The sequence below is a fragment of the Panthera pardus genome, unplaced genomic scaffold (genome assembly GCF_024362965.1).
Source record: "Panthera pardus isolate Hobbes unplaced genomic scaffold, ASM2436296v1 HiC_scaffold_24, whole genome shotgun sequence".
Classification (NCBI taxonomy): domain Eukaryota; kingdom Metazoa; phylum Chordata; class Mammalia; order Carnivora; family Felidae; genus Panthera; species Panthera pardus.
The window spans coordinates 96,785,447-96,807,230 of NW_026526810.1; the positions used below are offsets into that span (position 1 = coordinate 96,785,447).

General features: G+C 41.9%; 1 protein-coding gene across 3 annotated transcripts in view; it reads right to left on the reverse strand.

Annotated features, from left to right (window-relative positions):
* Window positions 1–7,630: 7,630 nt before the first annotated feature.
* The window catches only part of SLC35F4 (solute carrier family 35 member F4), a 349,855-nt gene continuing 335,701 nt past the window's right edge, over window positions 7,631–21,784 (reverse strand). For 2 of the 3 annotated variants that reach the window (XM_053889455.1, XM_019451695.2), the window contains exons 5-8: window positions 16,997–17,122; window positions 14,810–15,002; window positions 11,129–11,218; window positions 7,631–8,060 (exon numbers count right to left, since the gene is read on the reverse strand). In XM_053889455.1, the coding sequence (XP_053745430.1) occupies window positions 7,819–8,060; window positions 11,129–11,218; window positions 14,810–15,002; window positions 16,997–17,122 (651 nt within the window). In that variant the 3' untranslated portion in view covers window positions 7,631–7,818. The remainder of the gene's footprint in view (window positions 8,061–11,128; window positions 11,219–14,809; window positions 15,003–16,996; window positions 17,123–21,784) is intronic. The other variant, XM_053889456.1, reaches the window with a different exon arrangement.

The window sequence follows — 21,784 nt, forward strand, 5'->3', positions numbered from 1 at the left end:
GGTGATAGATATGTTAATTAACTAACAACAACAACAACAACAACAACAACAACAACATGGGATGGTATCCCCATGGGGCTATGATTGAGCTTAAAGGAAAAATCCAGGAGAAATATGACATACCTGTGTGTAAGACAGATTTGACTTGTGTGGGCTATAAGTAACAGTTTGAATCATCAGGTGGAACTTTCAAAAAAGGCAAGTGTCAGCTCATTATAGGGAGGAAGTCTGTAACAATAATAAGCATTTGGAACCAGTGGGTTACTTAAAAGAGTGAAAATATGTTCCCCCTTGGGTGCTCAGGCAAAGAAAAGCTTGGTGTCTGTCTACTCTTCTAGGGTGGGTTACAAGAGATTTGGGCATTAGGCAAGGCTGGAATGAAAATTCCATGAGGAACTTTCCAACTGAGATTTCATGATTCTGGACATTGATCTGAATTCTGATAAAGAGCCCAGACCTCTTGGCCATTATCCAAGTGAACTATTTTTTCCCTTCTTCATCTTTTCATGCTTCCATCCAGAACTCTTACTGAAGTGGCTAAACAAAATATCCTATCTGAAACAATTTTGTCTGTGTTCTGGGATGGTTCACATTCTCCTGGCTCTAGTACAAACCCAGATATGTCTGCAAAGAAATCCAGGACACCTCTTTTCTCCATGTCAGCCTGGGGCCACTTGTCAGTAATACATTTGAGGAAAAACAGAATATTCGTAAGACTATTGACTAATTTTATTCTTTTAAGCCAGTGTCCTTAGTCTCTCTCCCTCCCTCCCTCCCCACCCCCTTGCAGTGATATTGAGTTTTGGCCACACAATGGGACATGGAATTCTAAGGACTAAAAAAATATCAATAAATACTTGTTTAATAAATGAATAAATCTTTATCTTGACAGGACTGAGATTCCTTATTTCTTCTTCCCGCTAAATCCTCTTGTGAGCTATTGCTGGGCAAGGAAAGAGAGCAGGACAAAGTCTCTGTTTGCAAAAGCTCCCAGATGTTTTTGTGTACTACGTAGTTCCATAAGCCTTTGGTTATTTGTAGCAAATATCAGAAATGATATGACTATTTGACAAAATAAGTAGATGATTGAATTTTGATATCATATATCTTGTAATTACCATGTGAGTGGTCACTTTTATGGTTCAGGCTTGGATTGCTGCCATTAAATGAATATTCTGGTTGATGCGTTGTTCTTATTTAGAAAAGCCAGACTTCCAATTTTCTAAGAGTCATGCTATATTCAAATATACCAACTCCCAAACCATATTGAACAGCAGTTTTTCTTGATGATTCAGAAGACATTTTAGAACACACAGAACCACAGGAACAACATTATGAATGTGGACTTTTGTACTGTTGTAAATTTAAAGAGAAAAATAAGAATGAAGAGGAAATACAGATATGCCAGAGAGTCTCTTGGAAAACAGAGTGATGTGATAAAAGTTAATATCAATATTGAGATGAGGTCATAGGAAGAGCTCCAGCGTCCAGCCAGAATATAATGGATGATGTCAACATTTCCAAGAGAAAAAATCTATCAACCAAAGGTATGTGATCAACATGAAACAGAAAACATCGCAGTGTCTGCTCAGCCCTGGTCAGGGATACAAGATTGTGTGTAGGGGTGATTGCAGAGAAGGAGAAACCTTTATGTGAAAGGACGGAATCGGACTGGTGTTAGCTGACAGAAATAGAATTATTAGAAATGAAAATGTAGATAAATGTTGAAAATTATAAGTCCAAGTTGGATTTTTACAGAAGGCTTTATGAAAGAAGATGAAAACTGGAAATATTTTAACATGAAGATGAGTTAATGCAAATAAAAATATAGCAGGAGAGTAATTTCGGTCAAATGTGCCCAGATAAATCACATAACCAGTAAGACACAGAAGATAGAGAGTTCCTTGTGTCTGCCTTCGTGAGACTTTAAGAGTGGGATAAGCCAGGGATGCTGACAGAGGTAGAGTGGGGTCTTGACCAAGACTGAATTTCAGCACATCACTTTCAGTTACCTAAGTAAACGGAACCCATAATTACATTATAAAAAGAAAATCATGTTTAAGGGAAGTAATTACAAGCTTCTTATATAACTTTTGAATGTCCGATGGCTATATTAAAAGAGTATAAAGAAACAGTTGAAATAAATGTTATATTTTATTTAACCCACCCTTTCCAAAAAAATATTCTCATTTCAATATGTAATGAGTAAAAGCTATTGATGAAATAGCCCACATTCTTTCTTCCCACACTAAGCCTTCAAATTCCGGTGCATTTGACACAGCACATCTCAGTCTGGAACAGCCATATGTCAATAGCGACACGTGGCTTGTGGTTAACATATTGAACAGTATTCCTCCAGAAAAAAAGCAGCTAAGTTCACACTATTTGGAAAACTACGTCAGGAGTTTTTGGAACGTCTGAAGTCCATCCCTGAGAGAGGCTTCTAATCCCAGGTTATAATTCTTGCTCCTAAAATTCCTCCAGCTCCCAAAGGATCTGATGTTCCTGTCTCCAGCAAACAATGACAAAGTGGCCTTGGCTTTTGTGGCTTACGTGGGGGAGGGTGGCACACTGACGAATCAGAACTTTAAAATGTGGGTCTTTTGCTCTTTCTGCCTCTGAATTTTGGGCACTAACACCCCAATTCCATCACATGCTGTACTCTTCTGTTCTTTTTTTAAATTTTTATTCAAGTTAATTAACCTACAGTGTAGTCTTGGCTTCAGGAGTAGAACCCAGTGATTTATCGCTTACATATAACACCTAGTGCTCATCCCAACAGTGCCCTCCTTAATGCCCGTCACCCATTTAGCCCATCCCCCCCACCTACCTCCCCTCCAGCACCCTCAGTTTGTTCTCTGTATTTAAGAGTCTCTCATGGTTTGCCTCCCCCTTTCTGTTTTTATCTTGTTGTTCCTTCCCTTCCCCTATGTTCGTCTGTCGAGTTTCTCAGATTCCACATATGAATGAAATCACGTATCTGTTTTTCTCTGACTGGCTTATTTCGCTTAGCATAATGCGCTCTAGCTCCATCCGCATTGTTGCAAATGGCAAGATTTCATTCTTTTTCATAGCAGTATAGTCTTCTGTTCTTAACTTCACTCTCAGTTGCTACAGGTGTGTGTTGAGTGGGGGAGGGGGAAGACAAATAAATAAAAAGAATTAAAATTAATAGAGACTTCTTGTTCTGGCCTTCCAGATAAGCTGGCATCACCTGTAACAGGTGTTCTTTGTACTTCTGACAGGGGCTTATGAATAAGTAAGAAAGAGGATTTGTACTTAAATATCAGGAACATTCTAATGCTTAGCCCAGTTATACTTCACTCTTTCATCGCTGGCATTGTCCTTCTCCAAATCATTTGTCCTCTGGTGGATCTTGACAAAGCGTCTGCACAAAACTAACAGGCATGCAAAACCTGGATGAGCAAAATTGATTCGCCTATAATTTGTTTGTGAAGCGATCAGGCCGTGGTTGAAGTGATTTTAATTTCAGAGCCCAAGTCACCAGTCTGTCTTTTTGTCAGGCAATTAGTTCCACTGGCTGGGCAAGAATGCTGTGATGCAAGGGGCTGAGGGGAACTGGGCAAGTGGAAGTGGTCTACCCTTTCTTTTCGCTTCCCCTGAGTGTTCCTCATCCCAGGCTTCTTTTGTTTCTCTGGTTTATTCGAGGTAAAATTCCCTGCACACTCTGTGTGCCTCTGTTGACTTTGCTGGGCATCATGCTGTGGATAAGTGCTCTGGATAAGGACCCAGAAGGAGGTAAACAGAGGAAACTCTAATAGTAGTTACAACTTTGGGACTGTCTGGCCATGTGTTAGACTCTTCAACATGTGATTTTATTTAATATATTCGACAACCTCCAATGACAGGTGTTAACATCTTCATTTTACTAATGGCAAAATCAAGGGGCAGAGAGGTTGGTTATTAACTAAAGTCACACATCTAAGAAGTGGAGAGTCATGGCCGCAACATGGGTAATTTTAATCCCTGGACTGTGCTGCCCATTCAAGCCATTGCCTTTTGGACTTTGGGGAGGAGCCATGTTTGGATTTAGAGGCCAGATAACAGTAACCTCAACAAGGCACTTCCAACTATGAGGGCAGGGACTTTGTTAGTATCCTTCAAGCCCAGCTGAACCTGCCTCATCCTAGGCATATAGGAAGTGCACCCATATTTTTTCAGTGACTAAAATGCATTATCCCATCTGATTTTCACAATAAGAGGTAGCAAAGAAAGGTATTATTATCGTTATTTATGATTATTTTACCTGAATTGAAAGGAATATCTCCTATTCACAAAGTGATTCAAATAAATTTCTGAGTCATTTTGATTGTCAGGTTGACAACTTACCTATAAAGGTTAAAGGTCCCAGATGCAGGGACCACTTCCTGTACATTCTGTATCCCCTTCCCCATAGTGCAGAGTTCATTGCCATGGTCAAGGAAAGTTCTGTCAGACAGTGCTGCTCTAGAGGCAGGCAGAGGCTGGTTTGTGATGACCTAACATAATACCCTACTTCAGAGCCAGAGGTAGAACTTAATAATTTTTGAATGAATAAATGAATGAATACCATAACGGAACTGTTTTCTTAATATAGACTAAGCTAATTACGGTGATCAGTCATAGGTTGAATTAGTGCTTTCCAGGGTAGCTGACTCCATTTTTCAAAGTGAATCATCAAAAACTGCAAAACAACTCATTTCTTAAACATGTCAAAATGCAATTTTAAATGTCATGCTAAGTAATGGCAAGATGCTGGAGTGGGTTAGTCAGTGATTACTGCTATTTAACAGTAATTTAAAAACAAGGCAAGAGCAATGTTTGTACCAATATGGCATCCAAATAGTCAAAACCAACTCTACTTAGATAATGAATTAATTCATATGTATTAATAATGTATTTCATTTATTTTATACCATTTTTCATGGAGTTTAAAACGAGTCATAGTTATTATGTTAGTTAATATCATGTCATCTGTCTACACCAGAAGACTGGCATTGCCTTTTCAAAAAATGACAGAGAAATGACAAAAAAAATAAGGTTTTCATTTACCATGATGCTCAGCGGGTGTGATATCCTGAGTCCCCGTTTCTTGCCCTGCGATTGTCTCACCTATATTTTGGGGGGGGGCACTTGAATAAAAAAAGAATAGTAAAACAGATGCAGAAAGGTTTGGCTTCTTATACTAAACTTCTCAGAAAGTGCAGATTATCTTAAATTGCTATATGCTTTAACCAGCCTCTTTGGGAAGAAATGCCTTTGAGCAATTCAGCAAGTTGGTATTTTGTGGCAACATTTAATCCCTTATGTTCCTTACTTTAACCAATCTCATCTGGAAAAAAAGCCTTAACTAAGATTGATCTAATACAGTTTGAGGGAGGGGCATATGTCCAGGGTAAAGCAACCCATTTATTTACTTATTGAATGTTTGCAAGTGCCAGACATGTGCTAGGAACCCAATGATGACTGGCACACAGTCCCAGCTCTCAAGGATCTCCTGGCCTACTGGGAACTCAGGCCAGTAGACTGGTCATTACCACGGAGGGTGACCAGTACTATAATGGGAGTAAGCAGAGTATTCTTAGGAAGCCACGTTGTTCAGCTTGGGGGAAAAGAAAAGATTTGCTGGGAAAATAGAAATAAATCATGTCATGATGCCTAGGTAGTTACGATAAATCATGTCATGATGCCTAGGTAGTTAGATGATGAGAGAGGCAAAGAGAATACAAGAAAGAGAGCACGTCTTGGTTGAAGAATTACAGGAAGTTGTAGTGTCGCTAAAGCACAGATTCAAGGGGCCACAGTTGGGTGGTATGGTGGAATGAGGCTCCAGGGCTGTGCTGTCCAATATGGTAGCCAATAGCCACAGGTGGCGATTTAAATTTCATTTCAAATCAATTAACAGTCAATAAAATTAGAAATGCAGTCCCTCAATGGCACTAGCCATATTTAAAGAGCTCAATAGCCACTGTGGCTACTGTGTTGCATGTGCAGATATAGAATATTTTCATCATCACAGAAGTTCTGTTGGATGGTGCTTCTGTAGAGGTAGACAGGGGCCAGTCAGCAACCAACTCTGGATGAACTCTGAATGACATGCAAAGGTACTTGGAGCTTATACTGAGAACAGTAAGATGCCATTGAAGTGTGTGTGTGTGTTTTTATATTTATTGATTGATTTTGAGAGAGAGGGAGCACATGCATATTGGTGGGGAGGGGCAGAGAGAGAGAATCACAAGCAGGCTCTGAGCTGTCAGTGCAGAGCCCAAAGTGGGGCTTGATTTCATGAATCATGAGATCATGAACCTGAGCTGAAATCAAGAGTTGGACCCTTAACCGACTGAGCTACCTAGGCGCTCCACAAATGAAATATTTTATACAGGAGAGTAGAATGATCACATTTATTTATTAAAAGTCACTCTGTAGGGCATAAAAGGAATTAGAGAGAAGCAAGACTTGGAGTTCGACCAGTGCAGAGAGAGACTCATTCATTTGGGCAGCTGGCTAATGATGGCACCATTAACTTCGACAAGGGACAAGGGAGAAGGAATAGATCTGGAGAAGAGAGATGATAAATTCAACTTTGTTCTTGAATTTGAAGTCAACAATGAAGCATCCAAGTGAGCTCGCAGAAGGCATTTCGGAAGTCAGATCTGAAGGTCAGGGGACAAATCTGGGCTGGAGATAAAGATTTTTAAGCCAACACTGCATGGATGACATTTGAAGCCCAAGGAGTAGGTGAGGTCTCTGAGGGAGAGAGTATGGAATGAGATGCTAAGAAGGCCAAAGACTGAACACTGAGTGAGGAGACCAGCCTTGGAAGAGGTGCCCAGAAAAGCAGCTGGTGAGGCAAAAAGAGAATGAGGAAATGGTATGGGATTCAAGTAAAGAGGATATTTCAGGAAAAAGGAGTGATCATCATGTCAAGTGCTGTAGAGATGTCCTCTCTGTAATCCCTGTGCCATTTTAAAATGTCTACCTCATATCAGACATACAGTAAAACCTTGGTTTGTGAACATAATTTGTTCCAGAAACATGCTGGTAATCCAAAGTGCTTGTATATCAAAGTGAATTTCAAGAACCATTGGTTCAGTTGTGATCATGTGACGTTCAGTGTCACATACTACTCGCGTTGCAAGGCAACGATTGTTTATCAAGTTAAAATTTATTAGAAATGTTTGCTCATCTGCAGAACACTCGCAGAACAAGTTAATTGCAATCCAAGGCTTTACTGTATTTGTAACCACTCTTATTCTCTGTACTTCTCTAAGCACACTGGAAATACACACTAAGTCTTCTATATTTTCATGTTCATTTTTCCCAGAGTAGGTCTTGCATATAGAAGGTGCTCTTTTGTTAGTCATCTAATTATTTTCCAGCCTTAGAATTTGAGGCTTTTACTGGACTTAAATATATATAAAGTGTGTATCCTTTTCATGTGTTTTCCTCTTACGTCATTTTCTCTGATTGAATGAAAATGTCTTAGTTCCTGGTGAGGGTAAGGTCATGATAAACTCATAATTTAGTAAAATCTCATGTTTTCAGGAAATTTTTCAAATTGGGGGGGAGGGGACAATTCCCTCTGAAACAGAAGAAACAGAACTAAGATGGATATGTTTTCATAAAAAAATTTTTATTATGATTATTTACACCAGTTCCTTGATAAGCATATAAATGTAAACTTTTATCATTGGCATTATTTCACATATGACTTATCCAAATTCAGAGTTAATATTGTCATTTGAGTGTACAGGTAGTGAGAAAATTTTATTATATTCACAGAATATACATACACGTGCATTCAAAATGTGTCCCTCGTTAAGCCAGTGGTATAGACACTGTCCCATTGGCCCTGCTTCTGCTCCGCAGGTGTACATTAGAATCAGTAATGTCGTCCACATGCTCCTCACTCTTCTTTTCCTTCAGGCTATTGATGAATCTGAGGGTAATTTCATCCCACTCCTCTGGCAAGAGCATCAGCAGAAACCCAATGCAGATGATGATAGTTGCGGCCAGGCGGACAACATTGAATATCACCTCCTGCTTCAGGAGATCCACAGCTAGGGAAGAAAAATCAAGCCGCAGTTTATGACTGTTTCGAAGCTTCTTTGAGAGCAAATGACCAAAGTCGTTGCTATTTCTAGAAATTTCTTTCTTTAATTTTTTAAAATTTGATGGGGGGGGAGGCGAGGGGCAGAGAGAGAGAGAGAGAGAGAGAGAGAGAGAGAGAGAGAGAATCTTAAGCAGGTTCCGTACTGAATTCAGAGTGCAATGAGAGGCTTGATTCCACGACCCTGCGATTATGATCTGAGCCAAAATCAAGAGTCGGACACTCAACCGACTGAGCCCCCGCCCCAAGGTGCACCAACTACTTCTAGAAATTTCTAAAGTCTCCCTTGTTCTTTCAAGCTCGTCTTTCCTTTCTCTATATCATTATATTGTTCCCTTTGTTTGCATTCTGTTCCTTCTCTCTAAATCAGACTCATCTTTCAAGGCTCATGTCATCTCATTTAATTACAACTCTGCAGTTTTTATTTCTTGAAACTTTTCTTCTGTGTCCCTTCACACTTCTCCAGTTTCAATGGCCGCTGAAGATTTTTTTCAAATGAGCAAAGCTTTTTAATATCTATGTCTTTACACATGCTGTCCTTCTTAAAAATTTTTAATTGAGGTGGAATTCCTATCAATTAAAATTAACTGTTTTTTTAAAGCTTATTTACTTTGAGAAGAGAAAGAGAGGGAGAGAGAGCGTGCATGTGCGTGAGCACCTTTGAGGTGGAGGGGGATCAAAGAAGGAGAGGCAGAATCCCAAGCAGGCTCCACCCTGTCAGCACAGAACCTGATGTGGGGCTTGATCTCACAAAGCATGAGATCATGACCTGAGCTGAGATCAAGAGTCAGATGCTCAACTGACTGAGCCACCCAAGCACCCCTAAAATAAACTGTTTTATTTTATTTTATTTTATTTTATTTTATTTTATTTTATTTTATTTTATTTTTATTCATTTTTGAAAGAGAGCACAAGCAGGGGTGGGGTGGAAAGAGAGGGGGACACAGAATCAGAAGCAGGCTCCAGGCTTCGAGCTGTCAGCACAGAGCCCAGCGTGGGGCTCGGACCCACGAACCGCGAGATCATGACCTGAGCCGAAGTCAACGCTCAACCGACTGAGCCACCCAGGCGCCCCTAAAATTAACTATTTTAAAATGAATTTAGTGGTATTTTGTACATTCACAATGTTGTACAACCACCACCTTCATCTGGTTCCAAAACATCTCCATCACTTCAAAGTAAAACCCGTTAAGGGGCGCATGGGTGGCTCAGTGGGTTAAGCGTTCGACTTCGGCTCAGGTCATGATCTCTCAGTTTGTGGGTTCGAGCCCTGCCTCGGGCTCTGTGCTGACAGCTCAGAGCCTGGGGCCTGCTTCTGATTCAGTGTCTCCCTCTCTCTCTGCCCCTCCCCCGCTTGTGCTCTGTCTCTATCAAAAGTAAATAAACGTAAAAAAAAGAAATTAAAATCTGTTACCCATTTGTTTTGGGAATGGGAATCTGCTGTCTGTTTGGGAATCTGCTGTTTGTTTCCATGGATTTCCCCATTTTAGGGATTTCATATAAATGGCATCATACCATATGTGGCTTTTTGTGTGTGGTTTCTTTCACTTAACGTGAAGTTTTTGAGGTTCAACCATGTGGTAGCATGTATCCATACTTCGTGCCCTTTTATGGTTGAATGATGCCCCATTGTATCACAACTTGCTTATCAATTCATCTGTTGATGGACATTTGGGTGCTTTCACCTTTTGGCCATTGTGAGTATGCTGCAATGACTATTCATTTACAAGCATATTTTTGAGTCCCTGTTTTCAGCTTTTCGGCACATGTAGCTAGTAGCGGAATTGTCGGTCATACATATTGTGCTTTGTACAAGCAACGCCCTTTCCTTCTCATATCCACACCATCCAGCTAATCTCTCCATTAGCTCTCCCTTTTGGCTTCTTGCAGGAAGCTGGCTGGATGCCCTTCCTGGGTGCTCTCAGAGCATGCATTACATACATTCCTCTATCAAAGCAATTCTGTCTCTACATCATATCTACTCAATTCCTTTTGTCTCCCTCTCTCCACCACATGGTCTTGAAAGCGGACACTGTGTCTTATTCAGGATCTATCACCAGCGTTAGGCACCGTTCCTGGAACATCCTAAGTGCTCAGCGATGCTTTATTGAATGAATGAATCCCTGGATGAATGAATGATCTTCCATGATAACTCCACTCCTTTCTGATATTTCTTTCCTCTGAATATCTTATAGTCCCAACAGTCTGTCTCACACAGTTTGGCATTTACTAACAAATGGTACATGGAGTTGTAAGTTATTTCATATATATCGGTCTTACTTTCCAAATTCAGTGAAAGTTCCTTTGGGAATGTCCAGGGTGTTTTGTTGTTGTTGTTTCTTTTACAGTCTTGAGCATAGTAAGTGCTCAGTGAACACTTGCTGATTGTCCTGGGGGCAAAGAAAGCTGGGTACCCGAGACTTGGAAAAATAGAATTTTACAGTTGGAAGGACTGTACGGTCTTCCAAATCACTCACTTTCATTACTTGTTCCACTGACAGCTTTCACTAAAAGATTACTCTGGAAAAACAGCTTCTCTTCTCATCCCTGAAGTGAGTCAAATTGCCTTTTCATGTATCTGTTCCAGAGGGCCATCTGCTTTGCCCCCAGGAGAAGCTTCTGCAGCTCCCCATGGATAGTCTGATGGGGAGCCAACACCCTGTACATTTCCTACACTTTCATTAGTGACGTTTACTTGAGAGTCCTATGCTGGGATGCCTTTTGTTTCCATAGGACTTCCTCTAAAAATACCACAAAATTAGGTTGTCAGGGAGATTACATGAAACCCAAATGATACATTTGGTGTTTAATTCTAAAAGCACGACCAAGAGAAAACAGTGTTTATAGCTGCAAATTTTAAATCTGCTGCATAGTTATTCTGTTGTCTGCCACCTTCATGATATTTAAAAACATCTTCTCAGGCAAAGGACATAATTCACAATTGCTCGAAGAAACAACTCGGGGTGTAAAAGGAACATGTGCAGAGACTTATTTGCACATGTCAAATCACACCAGTACCTGCATTTCCGGGAACGCTGAGCACTGTCCCAATGGAGATCAGGATTGGGTATGTCAGCACCACGCCGACATTCACCAGGATGTTGAAGGCTGTAAAATAATGCAGGATACAGAGGATGAAAGGAAATTGACACGCTGGGCTCTTTCCTTCTTAACATAATAGAACCGATGCTTTTGCTAAACGTGCCTTCTAAACTTGTCCTCACCTTTGGTCAATTAATCCTCTAATTTGGGAGATGTATGGGTTTCTCGATTGAAGTAGTCCTATTCTTTTTTCTCCTCTGCCACCTTGGCTGCCTGATCTCTTGCCACTTGGCTGGCAAAGGGTGTATGAAGCAATTGCAAAGCAGTGAAATAACCAATTCACTCCACCGCTTATTAGCACTATAAAGGTAGGTTGGGGCCAGCCAGAGGTTGAAAGCAGACAGACTACTGATTGAAGTTTAGGCTTTCTCCCTTTAATGCTTTGCTATATTATGCCATATTCCTGGATAACTAACAGGCTCTAGTGTTACTACCTAAAGGAAGATCTATCCAAGGATGGCCTATGCTGTTTTGTTCCCTCTCTCTTGCGGTGGGCATCATGCAGGCAAACAAAAGTGTATTCTGTGTAATGCACAGAACCTCAGGGACTTTTTCTGCATCCCAATTTGTGCACAGACTACCCAGGGGCAGGTCTGCAGAACCAAAGGAAGGTATAACTAGATACATTTAATTAATATCTTTGGGTCCTTTTAGTAAAATATAAAATCGGTTAAAATAATCCTCTACCTCCCACAAAAATGATCAAAACTCTATGTTTTCAAAAGAAAAACAATGATACACCACATAGAATTGTTTTCATAGATTTCAATCCAGTGTTTGTTTTAGGGTTGAGAGAGGTGAGTGCTAACAACTACAGATTGTCCTCAGTTCAGAGAGATCTCTATGTAACTGACTCAACCATGTTGCCTGTATCTCTATAGAACCAAAGATGGTTCTAGAGCCATTCCAGTCAGGACAGTGTTTACTCTTCCATTGCTATCTATAATCCCTGCTTTAATTAAACCCACTAACTTGGTTCTCTGGAGTCACTTGGTAGTTAGAGACAGTGGGTTTGACTTTCATAAAACTTGGACTCCTTCATAGTTACCATACAAGAGTAGTGGCAGTCAGGGCGGAGGACCTTCCTACGTTAATAACTGCTCCTCCTTCCTGGCATAACCACAATGGGAATGACTATTCCCGTACCTCCACTCTCTCCTCAGACTCAGGGAATAAAATATAGCACATTCTAGCAGGTCAGGAATTAAATTCTACACAGACGCTGCTGAACTCCTGAACTGCAATTTTTTTGGCCGAACTGGATATTTCAGCAGATTGAAAGTATTGGTATTTGGGTGAGAACTGAGTCCTGCTCACTCAGCAAGACGGAGGTGGTTTCACCAAATTGCGTGGTCTGTTTCTAATTTGTTCTTTAGGTCGCACACTTACTTTTCTGCCACCCTAAGGACAAGAATATATAAGTCAGTATGTTATCTGTAGCACGGGCCCAGCCCAAGTTTAAGTGGGACTCGGACGTATCAGGTAAATTTGGGTGAAGGCACTCCCTGGCAGATAGGCCCAACTGTGAGAAGGAAGGAGGCACAGTGAGCCTAGGCGAATAAAAGCTGTAGTTACGGGCAATGTGGACGGGTCAGAGGACCACCTGCTGTTCGTCCAGCCCAGCTCCAACCAGGTTGAATCTGGTTACTATGGAGAAGAGAGGGATCGAAACAAAAACTTAAGAACAGGAGCCGGGTGGCTCAATCAGTTAAGCATCTTGATTTCGGCGCAGGTCATGATCTCACAGTTCATGAGTTCAAGCCCTGCATCTGGCTCTACGCTGACAGTGCGGAGCCTGCTTGGGATTCATTCATTCTCTCCCCCTCCCCATCTCTCTCTCTCTCTCTCTCTCCCTGTCTTTCTGCCCCAACCCCGCTCATGCTGTCTCTCTCTAAAAATAAGTGAACTTTTTTTTTTTTTTAAAAGAAGAAGAACAGAATCAGTGAAGTTTGTAAAACACCTGGGGTGTGTAACACAGTCAGGAGAGAGGCTATCGCCTCATTTTGTCACAGAGCAGCTTTGGCACAGGGAGGACTGCAGGGCACTGGGGAAGGGCTGGGTGGAGCAGCTCTAGTTCCGGGTGATGCTCTACCCCGTGGAGTCTGGAGACTATGCTGCTTGGTGGAGACCTGGTATCCTGCCAGCCTGGGTGATACCCAGCCTGGGCCGGGCTTGTGCAGAAGCATGTGTTAGACATGCCAAGGGATATGTGTTGGTGAAGGGCAACTTGGCAGCAAGCTGGAGATATGTGTACACAGCTGGGGCCAAGAGTCAGTGAAATTTAGATTATGACTGTTCCCAGCTAGATTGTTTTGGGCCGGGAAATTATCTCGGCACTTTTAATTAGGATGCTTGGGTCTTATGGGAACACTGCTATTGATTTCTACTTAATTTAGCAGAGGTTATGGAAGGTCGTAACTCTACATTTTTGGACTTCAGAAGTAAAATTCAAAGGACCAACATGACTGATCGTTCTGTTATCTAAGACCTCCCCTTAGGGGCCTGGGCCACAGTAGACCCAGTGTCTATGTGGGAATGAAAACCAGGTCATGTTTGTCTCCCGGGAGTTATAGTGCTGCTTCAGATTATGTCACCTTGACAAAGAAGGTCAGCTGAGGGTTGGCAGATGTCCTGCAGGTCAAGTGCGGTGGGTCAGTGGGGACTAGAGGGAGGGGGCTGTCCTTAGGAAGGGTGAGGAGAGAGGAGCAGGATGAAAGCGATTTGGTTCTGAGTAAGGGGACACTGAGTCATTTAGCAGTTGCTGTTGTTCGACTGCTTGGGGCGGGAAGAGCAGGCTTGTTATTTTTCAGGTTCCTCTTAAGTCAAGTGACAGAAGCAACACAGCTAGAAAGTGGGAGCCCCCTGGTTGCTCAGGTGAAGCAGACTACCTTGAGTGTGGGGAGTTTTGAGAGAGAACATTAAAAAGTTCAAGTCAATTGGCCATTGACTAGGCACAGCCTCCTTAGCAGGGAGACCAAGTCTAATTCTGCCTTCTCCTCTTGCCTGCTGAGGGCTTCCGATCTCAAATTCATTCTCCACACCCGGCCAGCCTGTGTGTGACTAAAACGTAGGTGTGCGCCTGTCACCTCTGCTTAAAAACCATTAAGTGGATTTTAAATCCACTCCCCTCAACAGCTTTCCAGGCCCTTCATGACCTGCTTCCTTCCAGATGTCATCTTCTTCCTTCCTCCCCATTCCTCCTGTACTTGGTGCGTCAGCCATTTTGATCCATTCTGAGTTCCTTGAATGCACCATCTGTTCTCTCCCTCTGCCTGATGCACCGCGATCCACCTGGGACACGGTAACATCATACAATATATCATGAAGGATGGACAAGGCTGCTTTAAGACCAGTGGTGATCAGAGTGCCCTGGGCCTCCAGCTCACGTCTTAACCCATGGGAGGTATACCGGTTGAACAGCTCTGATCTAATCAAGCAATAGCCTGCAGAGGACCTTCTAACCATTACCAACCTTAGATACGTTTGGGAAATAGAGGACAAAGGTTCCCAAGGGAATAGCCCTACTATGATCATTCATCTATCCAAGGAAAGGTCAAGTGACATAGGGAATGGAAGGCAAAACCTGGAGCCACTTACCCAGCCACAGCCCGGCCATCCCACAGAGATAGCCCCACGGCAGAGCTGCAAATGAGGACCAGTGTTCCACCTTGGTGAAATACAGGACGACCGGGGTGAAAGAGATGAAGATTAAATTGAAGAAACCCAACGTGGAGACAAAGTGTGCCGCTTCACCAAAGTTGGCACTTCCGAGAAACATCTTAAACAAAACCTGGATTGGGAGAGAAACCCCTTAGCCACACAGTTAGAGACTTTGCCAGAGCAGAAAGGCGACTTCTACACAGTGAGCTAACCAGCCCAGAGTTTACCCTCTATTTCTCCTTACGCCACCACCTCCATGGCACAAAATGGACTGTGAATAAGTGATTCAAATGCCCTGCAGTCTTCACATGAAACAGCAAATGCCACAAAATGAACTCCTCGTGCTGTTGGAAACTGCTGCAAGTCCTGTACTCTGTTAGCACCACCCTCAGTTACGGGTATAGGGTGAATGGTAAGTAAGAGTGCCCACGAGCCCAGGAGAAGCTAGGATTGAGATGCCATCAATTCTTCCCTTCAGGCATGGGATGCATTTTACCCTTATTTCGACAGATACTGAAAACTAAATTAGACAGAGAGAGCCTGTCATTATGTTGTTGAGAGAATAATAATGGTGCCTTGGATTTATAAGCACTTTCCTCTCTGAGCTTAAACCACGTGCACAAATACTGTGTTTATTCTTCAGATTAAAACTATTTTTTTTTTCTGGATATAAATCTGTGTACAGGGGAAGAAGATAGCAAGGAGATGTCAATGGCTACCATCAAGTTACGTTGGGCTGAGGAGGGGCCGGGCCTCTAGTCCATACTTCTTGACTTTATAACCCTTCTGCTTCCTATATGAATCCTCAAACAATGTCGAATGGAGCAGATCTTTCCGATGGTGCCCATATGGTTTTATGCATGTCAGCAAATATTACCGCTCCCCGAACGAACACCCCTGTAGCATGGTCAGGAGAATTGTCTCTATGAGATAGCCATCCCAGTGACACCGCAATTCCAGGCATGCTTTTAATGTCAACTGGACTTATTATTTTTGCTCATGAGAGACTTAAGAGGACTTGGCCACGTGCTGTTCTCTGGTCACATCAGACACCTCAGTGGGGTCTCAGTTGGGGGCAAGTTAGACGCCAATGGCAATTGAGTGAAAACTTGTCAAGCTTGTCACAGAATCAGTGGGCCAGGAAATGTCAATATGGAAATAGACTCCGTGCCTTCAGAGCCGAGGTGTTGGTGAATAATCAGAACAGGCATCCAGGAGGGATGCAAAGGGCGTTTTCTGCTTTTCACAGAGAATCTTCTCATTGAAACACCAAGAGAGGTGAAAGTGGAACAGTGCTTTAGCTACATCCCGAAAGCAGGCTCTGACAAGGGGAGCTTTGGGGATAACCTTTTAGATCTGCTCTCTCAGTCCTTGCTTCTGAAGTCAGGGGCAATGACTGAATAGATTTTCCACGGATGGCAGGCGGCTCCAGTGGAGAACGAGTGGTAAGTACATAGAGCAGACCAGGAGTATCCATCAGAGAGGAAAGGACGTCCTTCATTTCGCTAATAACCGGAGTTCCTGTGGCTTGGGGTTAATACGTGGCAGTCGACTCTCAAGTGACAGCTTGTTTGTTCTTTTTAACACCCCATCGGAGTTAAAATAAGGACAGTGGTAGTTAAAGTAAAGAAATTTAAGAGCAGAATGGTCTTTCTCAGCCCCTGCTGCCATCAGTTGATTCCTGAGGGGCAGAGGCAGGGAGCATGGGCTTTGGAGGTGGCCAGTGGGAATTTAAATCTTGCTATCACTTCCCATCTGTGTGGCCTTGGGCAAGTTATTTAATCTTTTTTTTATTATTATTTATTTATTTATTTATTTTTATTTTTTATTTTTTTAAACTTACATCCAAATTAGTCAGCATATAGTGCAACAATGATTTCAGGAGTACTCCTGAAATCAAGTTATTTAATCTTTTAAACCTCAGTTTCCTCATCTGGAAAGTGGGGATAAGTACCTGTGCCTCATAAGGGTGAGTTAACACAAGTGAAAGTTTCTGGCAAGTACTCAGTAAATGGTACTTATTTAAGCCACATTTTCTCCGCCTCTAGCCAAGATTTTCTTTGTCCTGCCTTCTTTTATGACTTAAGTCTAAGCTATGCCTACACAAAAAAGTGCACGACATACCTTGTATAATGCAGACGTAGAGGCTGAACCCACTGCAAAGGCCACTCCTATGATCGAATCAGTGTGGAAATTATCTGCATACGCCATCATGACGATGCCGGTAATGGCCATTATTGCGGCAACTATCTGTCAAATAGAATGCAAAGGAATTAAAAAAAAATTGATGCCTCCATATCTCAGAGCAAGCCATTGAAGACTTCATGAGAGTTGCTAAATGCTTCCTCAAACCCAATTACCTCTTGTACGTCGCTGTTTCAATGCGAGAAGGGTCAGTATTAACAAGAAATCAGTATGCTCCTGAGACATCCAGGCAGAGAATATAAAAGCTGCTCCCATTCTAATTAAGGGTTAGTAATTTTAGTGTAATTTTTTCGCTCAACTTCCCAGAGATTAATATCCGTGTTGGCGAAATGAATTTCACAGGAAATCACTCCAGAGCATTTTCGTCTATACTGTATGCTTTTTCTTCAAAACAATTCAGCATACATTTTAATCAGCTCCTTGGATCAATGCATGGTTTTGAAGATTGACACATAACCAGGACTTGATTAGGGAGACCTAACATTGATGCAGCTAAGAGGCAAAATTTAAGCCACGGGGCGGGGAGCCGGGGGGAAAGGAAAGCAAATTATCTCTTATAGTGATTTACAAGGAGTGGGCAGAGTTTTCACTGGTACTTGGAATGTCAAAGGGAGACTAGTTCTTCCTTCTTTTTATGTGCGAATTAAACCACAAAAAAGATAATTTCATCTCATTACTCTAGATCATTAACCGCACAAATTTGATTGAAATCATAATGGTACTATATTTCGATAGGATGCTTGAAATATTCAAAACAGGAGTCCACTCCCTTAGTGAAATGCTGATTTACATCTGTTTCTTAAATGATCTTGAACTGATTCTGCTGGAAAACATTTCAAAGCTATAGTAAACAGGAAAATAACAGGCCCTGGAATAGGAAACAATACGTCATTTCCTTGTGAAATAGTCTCACTCACTTTTAAATCAAGATGCAACTTTGCGAGAAATTTATAGGTTACATGGCAGTTAATTTTGTTAGGTTTCAGTTCTGAGTATTCCCAAGTAAATCAATTCCTCCGTAGATAGCTTTTCCACGTATGTGGGGTTTTTTGGCCCTTCTGAATATCAGTGAATTATTTATTGCAACAAAATGTAGATCTTCAACATGTAACCATAGACTTGCTCCAGGCCAGCACAGAGTATGGTGGCGATGACACGTTATCGTTTAGATGCTGCTAAAGCAATTCTTTTGTTAATGACCACGAAAATCAAGTGCACTGTTGGTTTCAGACCTAGCTTCGTACTAAAGCATCTTTTATGAAAAACAGCAGGAGTACTTGAGAACAGACGCTGACATGTCAGCAGTGAAAAACCGTCTTCATAAAGCGTTTTTCCGGGAGGCTGCTTGATGGGAGGCGTTTCTCTTGCTGAGTGAATATCGTATTCTCTAAAGCTCCCAGGCATGTGTTCTAGTTAGACCATGCCTCAAACTATAGGGAATAGAATCTAATACACACACCATGAGATGTCAAGGAAATTTTCCAAACAAGAAGTAATAGACTCATAAATAAACATGGTGTAGGGGTTATCTAGACTTAGAAATTGTGTGAGGGTTATCATTTTCTTTGATTTGGGGATTTATAGTTCAGCCAAGGACTTGCAACAATCCTTTGGGCAGTCTGATTTCAGACAAATGAAAAGTCATGTTAGACGCTGGCATTTTGTTTTTGTTTGTGTGTTTAAATAATATTCATGGGTCGAAGTCTTCAGGTGCACAAGTAGATTTCCCTCATAAGACTGAATTTGCAGGACAATAAATTTGAATCGGTATTTGTTTTCTTTCAGCCAAGCATAAGTTGTGTTTTCTTGTTCACATCAAGATGGGATTAATAGAATACAGTGTTAATTGTAATGAACTTTAACATGATGTACTGTTTCATATTTAAAATTATCAAAATTATTGTATAATCCATAATATTTGGGTTTAGGCAACTGTGCATAATATATAATTCTGAGTTTAGGGAATTATGAAAACAAACAGCCTATACAAAATAAAATAAAACATAAAAACATTGTCTGGAAAGTGATGAACATTTAACACTATTACCCCCCAGATACGACTTCAGTTAGAAGCACTTCCTTTTCTGAGTCAGCCTTTAGTAAAAATATATATGCTTAGTATGTCTACTATAAGTATTCCCAAGATAGAAATTGGGTATGGAGAAAGATGATAAATTTTATAGCAATTCAAAATTATAACTATGATGAGCCTCTTAAAGGTCTCCATTACATTTTATATTCAAGTGCTTGTGGAAATATTAGCCAGACCACTTAAATTGACATTATCAATTACACCAGTGTTTCTTTCAATTGCTTTCATGGAGAGAAGCATTTTTCATGTCGCAGGGCTGGACAGTGTGGTTAGTTACGTTCTACAAGCATGAAAATCTGAATATTTGAGATGTTAGAAAAATTCTTTTCTATGGTATGAACAGTAATTGATAGGTTATATAGGTTTGCTGTGGGGGGGGGGAGAAGATAAGCTAAATTATTTTCCACATTTTTTTAACTTAAATCTCACAGCTAATAGAACATTTCCCGTGGCTGCGTTTTAAGAAATGTTCAATGTGCTTCTTATCTACAGAGTTGGAAGTAAAGGACGAGAGCTCAGCTAATCTAGGAAATGCAGGAAAATGCTGGATGGAAGGCTCAGTGGAGTGGTCATTCGGATGCTCCCACAGTGGCTCTCCTTGGCACCACTCGTTAATTGCAGAATAACTACTATTCAAATTTCCAGAGAACAAATAGCCTCAGCACAGATCTGAGTCTCAGACATCTTCAGAATTCACCAGTTATCAAGGAAGGATGAACAGTCTATTCTTTTGAATAAAAGACATAAAATGACTCTTCTCGGGCTCAGGACACTGGAAACGTGCCTGCAGAAAGCCAGTTCCTTAAATACTGTGTCGGAAATGCGCGTGTGTGCACATCCACATGGTGACAGCCACAAAAATGCCTTTGAGCCCATTAGCATCCATATGAGGGACGCTTCTGCTGAAAACACACCATTTCATGGCGGCACCTGTTTGGCTTCAGAAAAACGTGGCTCTCCTCACAATCTATTCCAGTTCCAGCCCTCTAGCCAACCAGACTTGTTCTGAGTAAGACAGAAAACGCGCCACTGCCACGACCTGAATCTGCTTTGGGTGAGAATGTTAGTAACCATAATGACCATAAAACTGCCAGTGCCTCAGTTTCAACTTTGGAAACCTCTCAGTCCCCTCACATCATGGTGTGCCCACCTTGGGTGGGGGGTGGGGAGGGGAGTACCCTGCGGAAGAGAATTTATTTAGTTCATTTTCCCAGCCTACCTCTTCAGGGACATTTCTTCCTGAGCCAGCTACCTTCCTCTGCAGGCTCAGCCCCCTGTGAGAGCCTCCCATCAACTTTCAGGGCTGATCAGAGGGGGACCATGAGGCTGTTTGAGTGTGTTCCTAAAGCCCAAAGAGGGCTTTCGAGTAAACATTTGATACTCTCACCGTGGTATATACCACACGCGACCCTGCAGGAAAGCTACGTTTCTGTCATCTTTCAAAGAATTCGTAGATAAATAGCTAGAGATAAAAGCCAGAGAAGCATCTGGCTTTTGACTGTTTTTATTTCCCTGTATCGTCATTTCTTTCCTTTTTCGTCTCGGGCCCTCAAAAACCACAGGCGTCTGGCCCTTCTCTTCATCTCCGTGAGGGTTTACCAGCCTCATTACTTCGCTGTGTTTCTCATTGACAAAATGGCTTCCAGAATTATTATTTGAGTAACAATATCAGTTCTTCTAGGGTTCAGGGTATTGAAATGAAGCTTTAATTGCTTCTCTAATTGCAACTGGAATAGCTTTCCTCAAGTTGCCTTGTGGTTAACTCTGTTTCTAAGGCTGGGTGAGCATGGAGGCGTTTCACTGGCTCACGACGGACCCCTGAATCCCGAGACTACAGCAGCCTCTAGAATGGAGGGCCTCAAAACGACAGTGCTGGCAGGATTGTTCTCAAGTTCGAGACTAAAGGTCGGCAGCTCAAGGTGGGTTACACGTTAATAGCTTGGCCAGTGAGACCTGCACTGATGATCATCCTTGTCCTCTCTGAGTACATTTTCTTTCTATCTTTTAAAAAAATGTTTCTTTTTTACTTATTTTTGAGAGAGAATGTGTGAATGCAGGGAAGGGGCAGAAAGAGGGGAGCACAGAGGATCCAAAGCAGGCTCTGTGCTGACAGCAGAGAGCCTGATGAGGGGCTTCCCAAACTGCGAGATCATGACCTGAGTCGAAGTTGGATGCTTAATCCACGGAGCCACTCTTGAAAATAGAGTCCATTTTCAAGGAACTGGGACTATGCAGAATCCTTCAACTTGTCCGCATGCTACATTTAAGGTTCCATGAAGGTGAACCATCTGTTTTACTCAGATCCCGTGAAATTGGACAAGAGTTGAAGTGTGAGAAATGAAAGAAGTGGGCAGTATATAGCTGTACAGATTGTGTGTGTGTGTGCGTGTGTGTGTGTGAGGGTGGAGGGTGCCTGGGGACAGGTCCAACCCAAGGAGTTCAGAGCCCCAAACCAAGACTCCCACGCTCCACCCCCCTACACACACATCTATTTTTATATGAATAAAATCTGTCTGAAAATGATCTCAAAGGGAGACCAGGATGGAAAAGAGGGAAAGAAATGCCAGATGGAAAGACCTAACAGGCACATGTGGAGACTAGAGTAGATCTGTTGA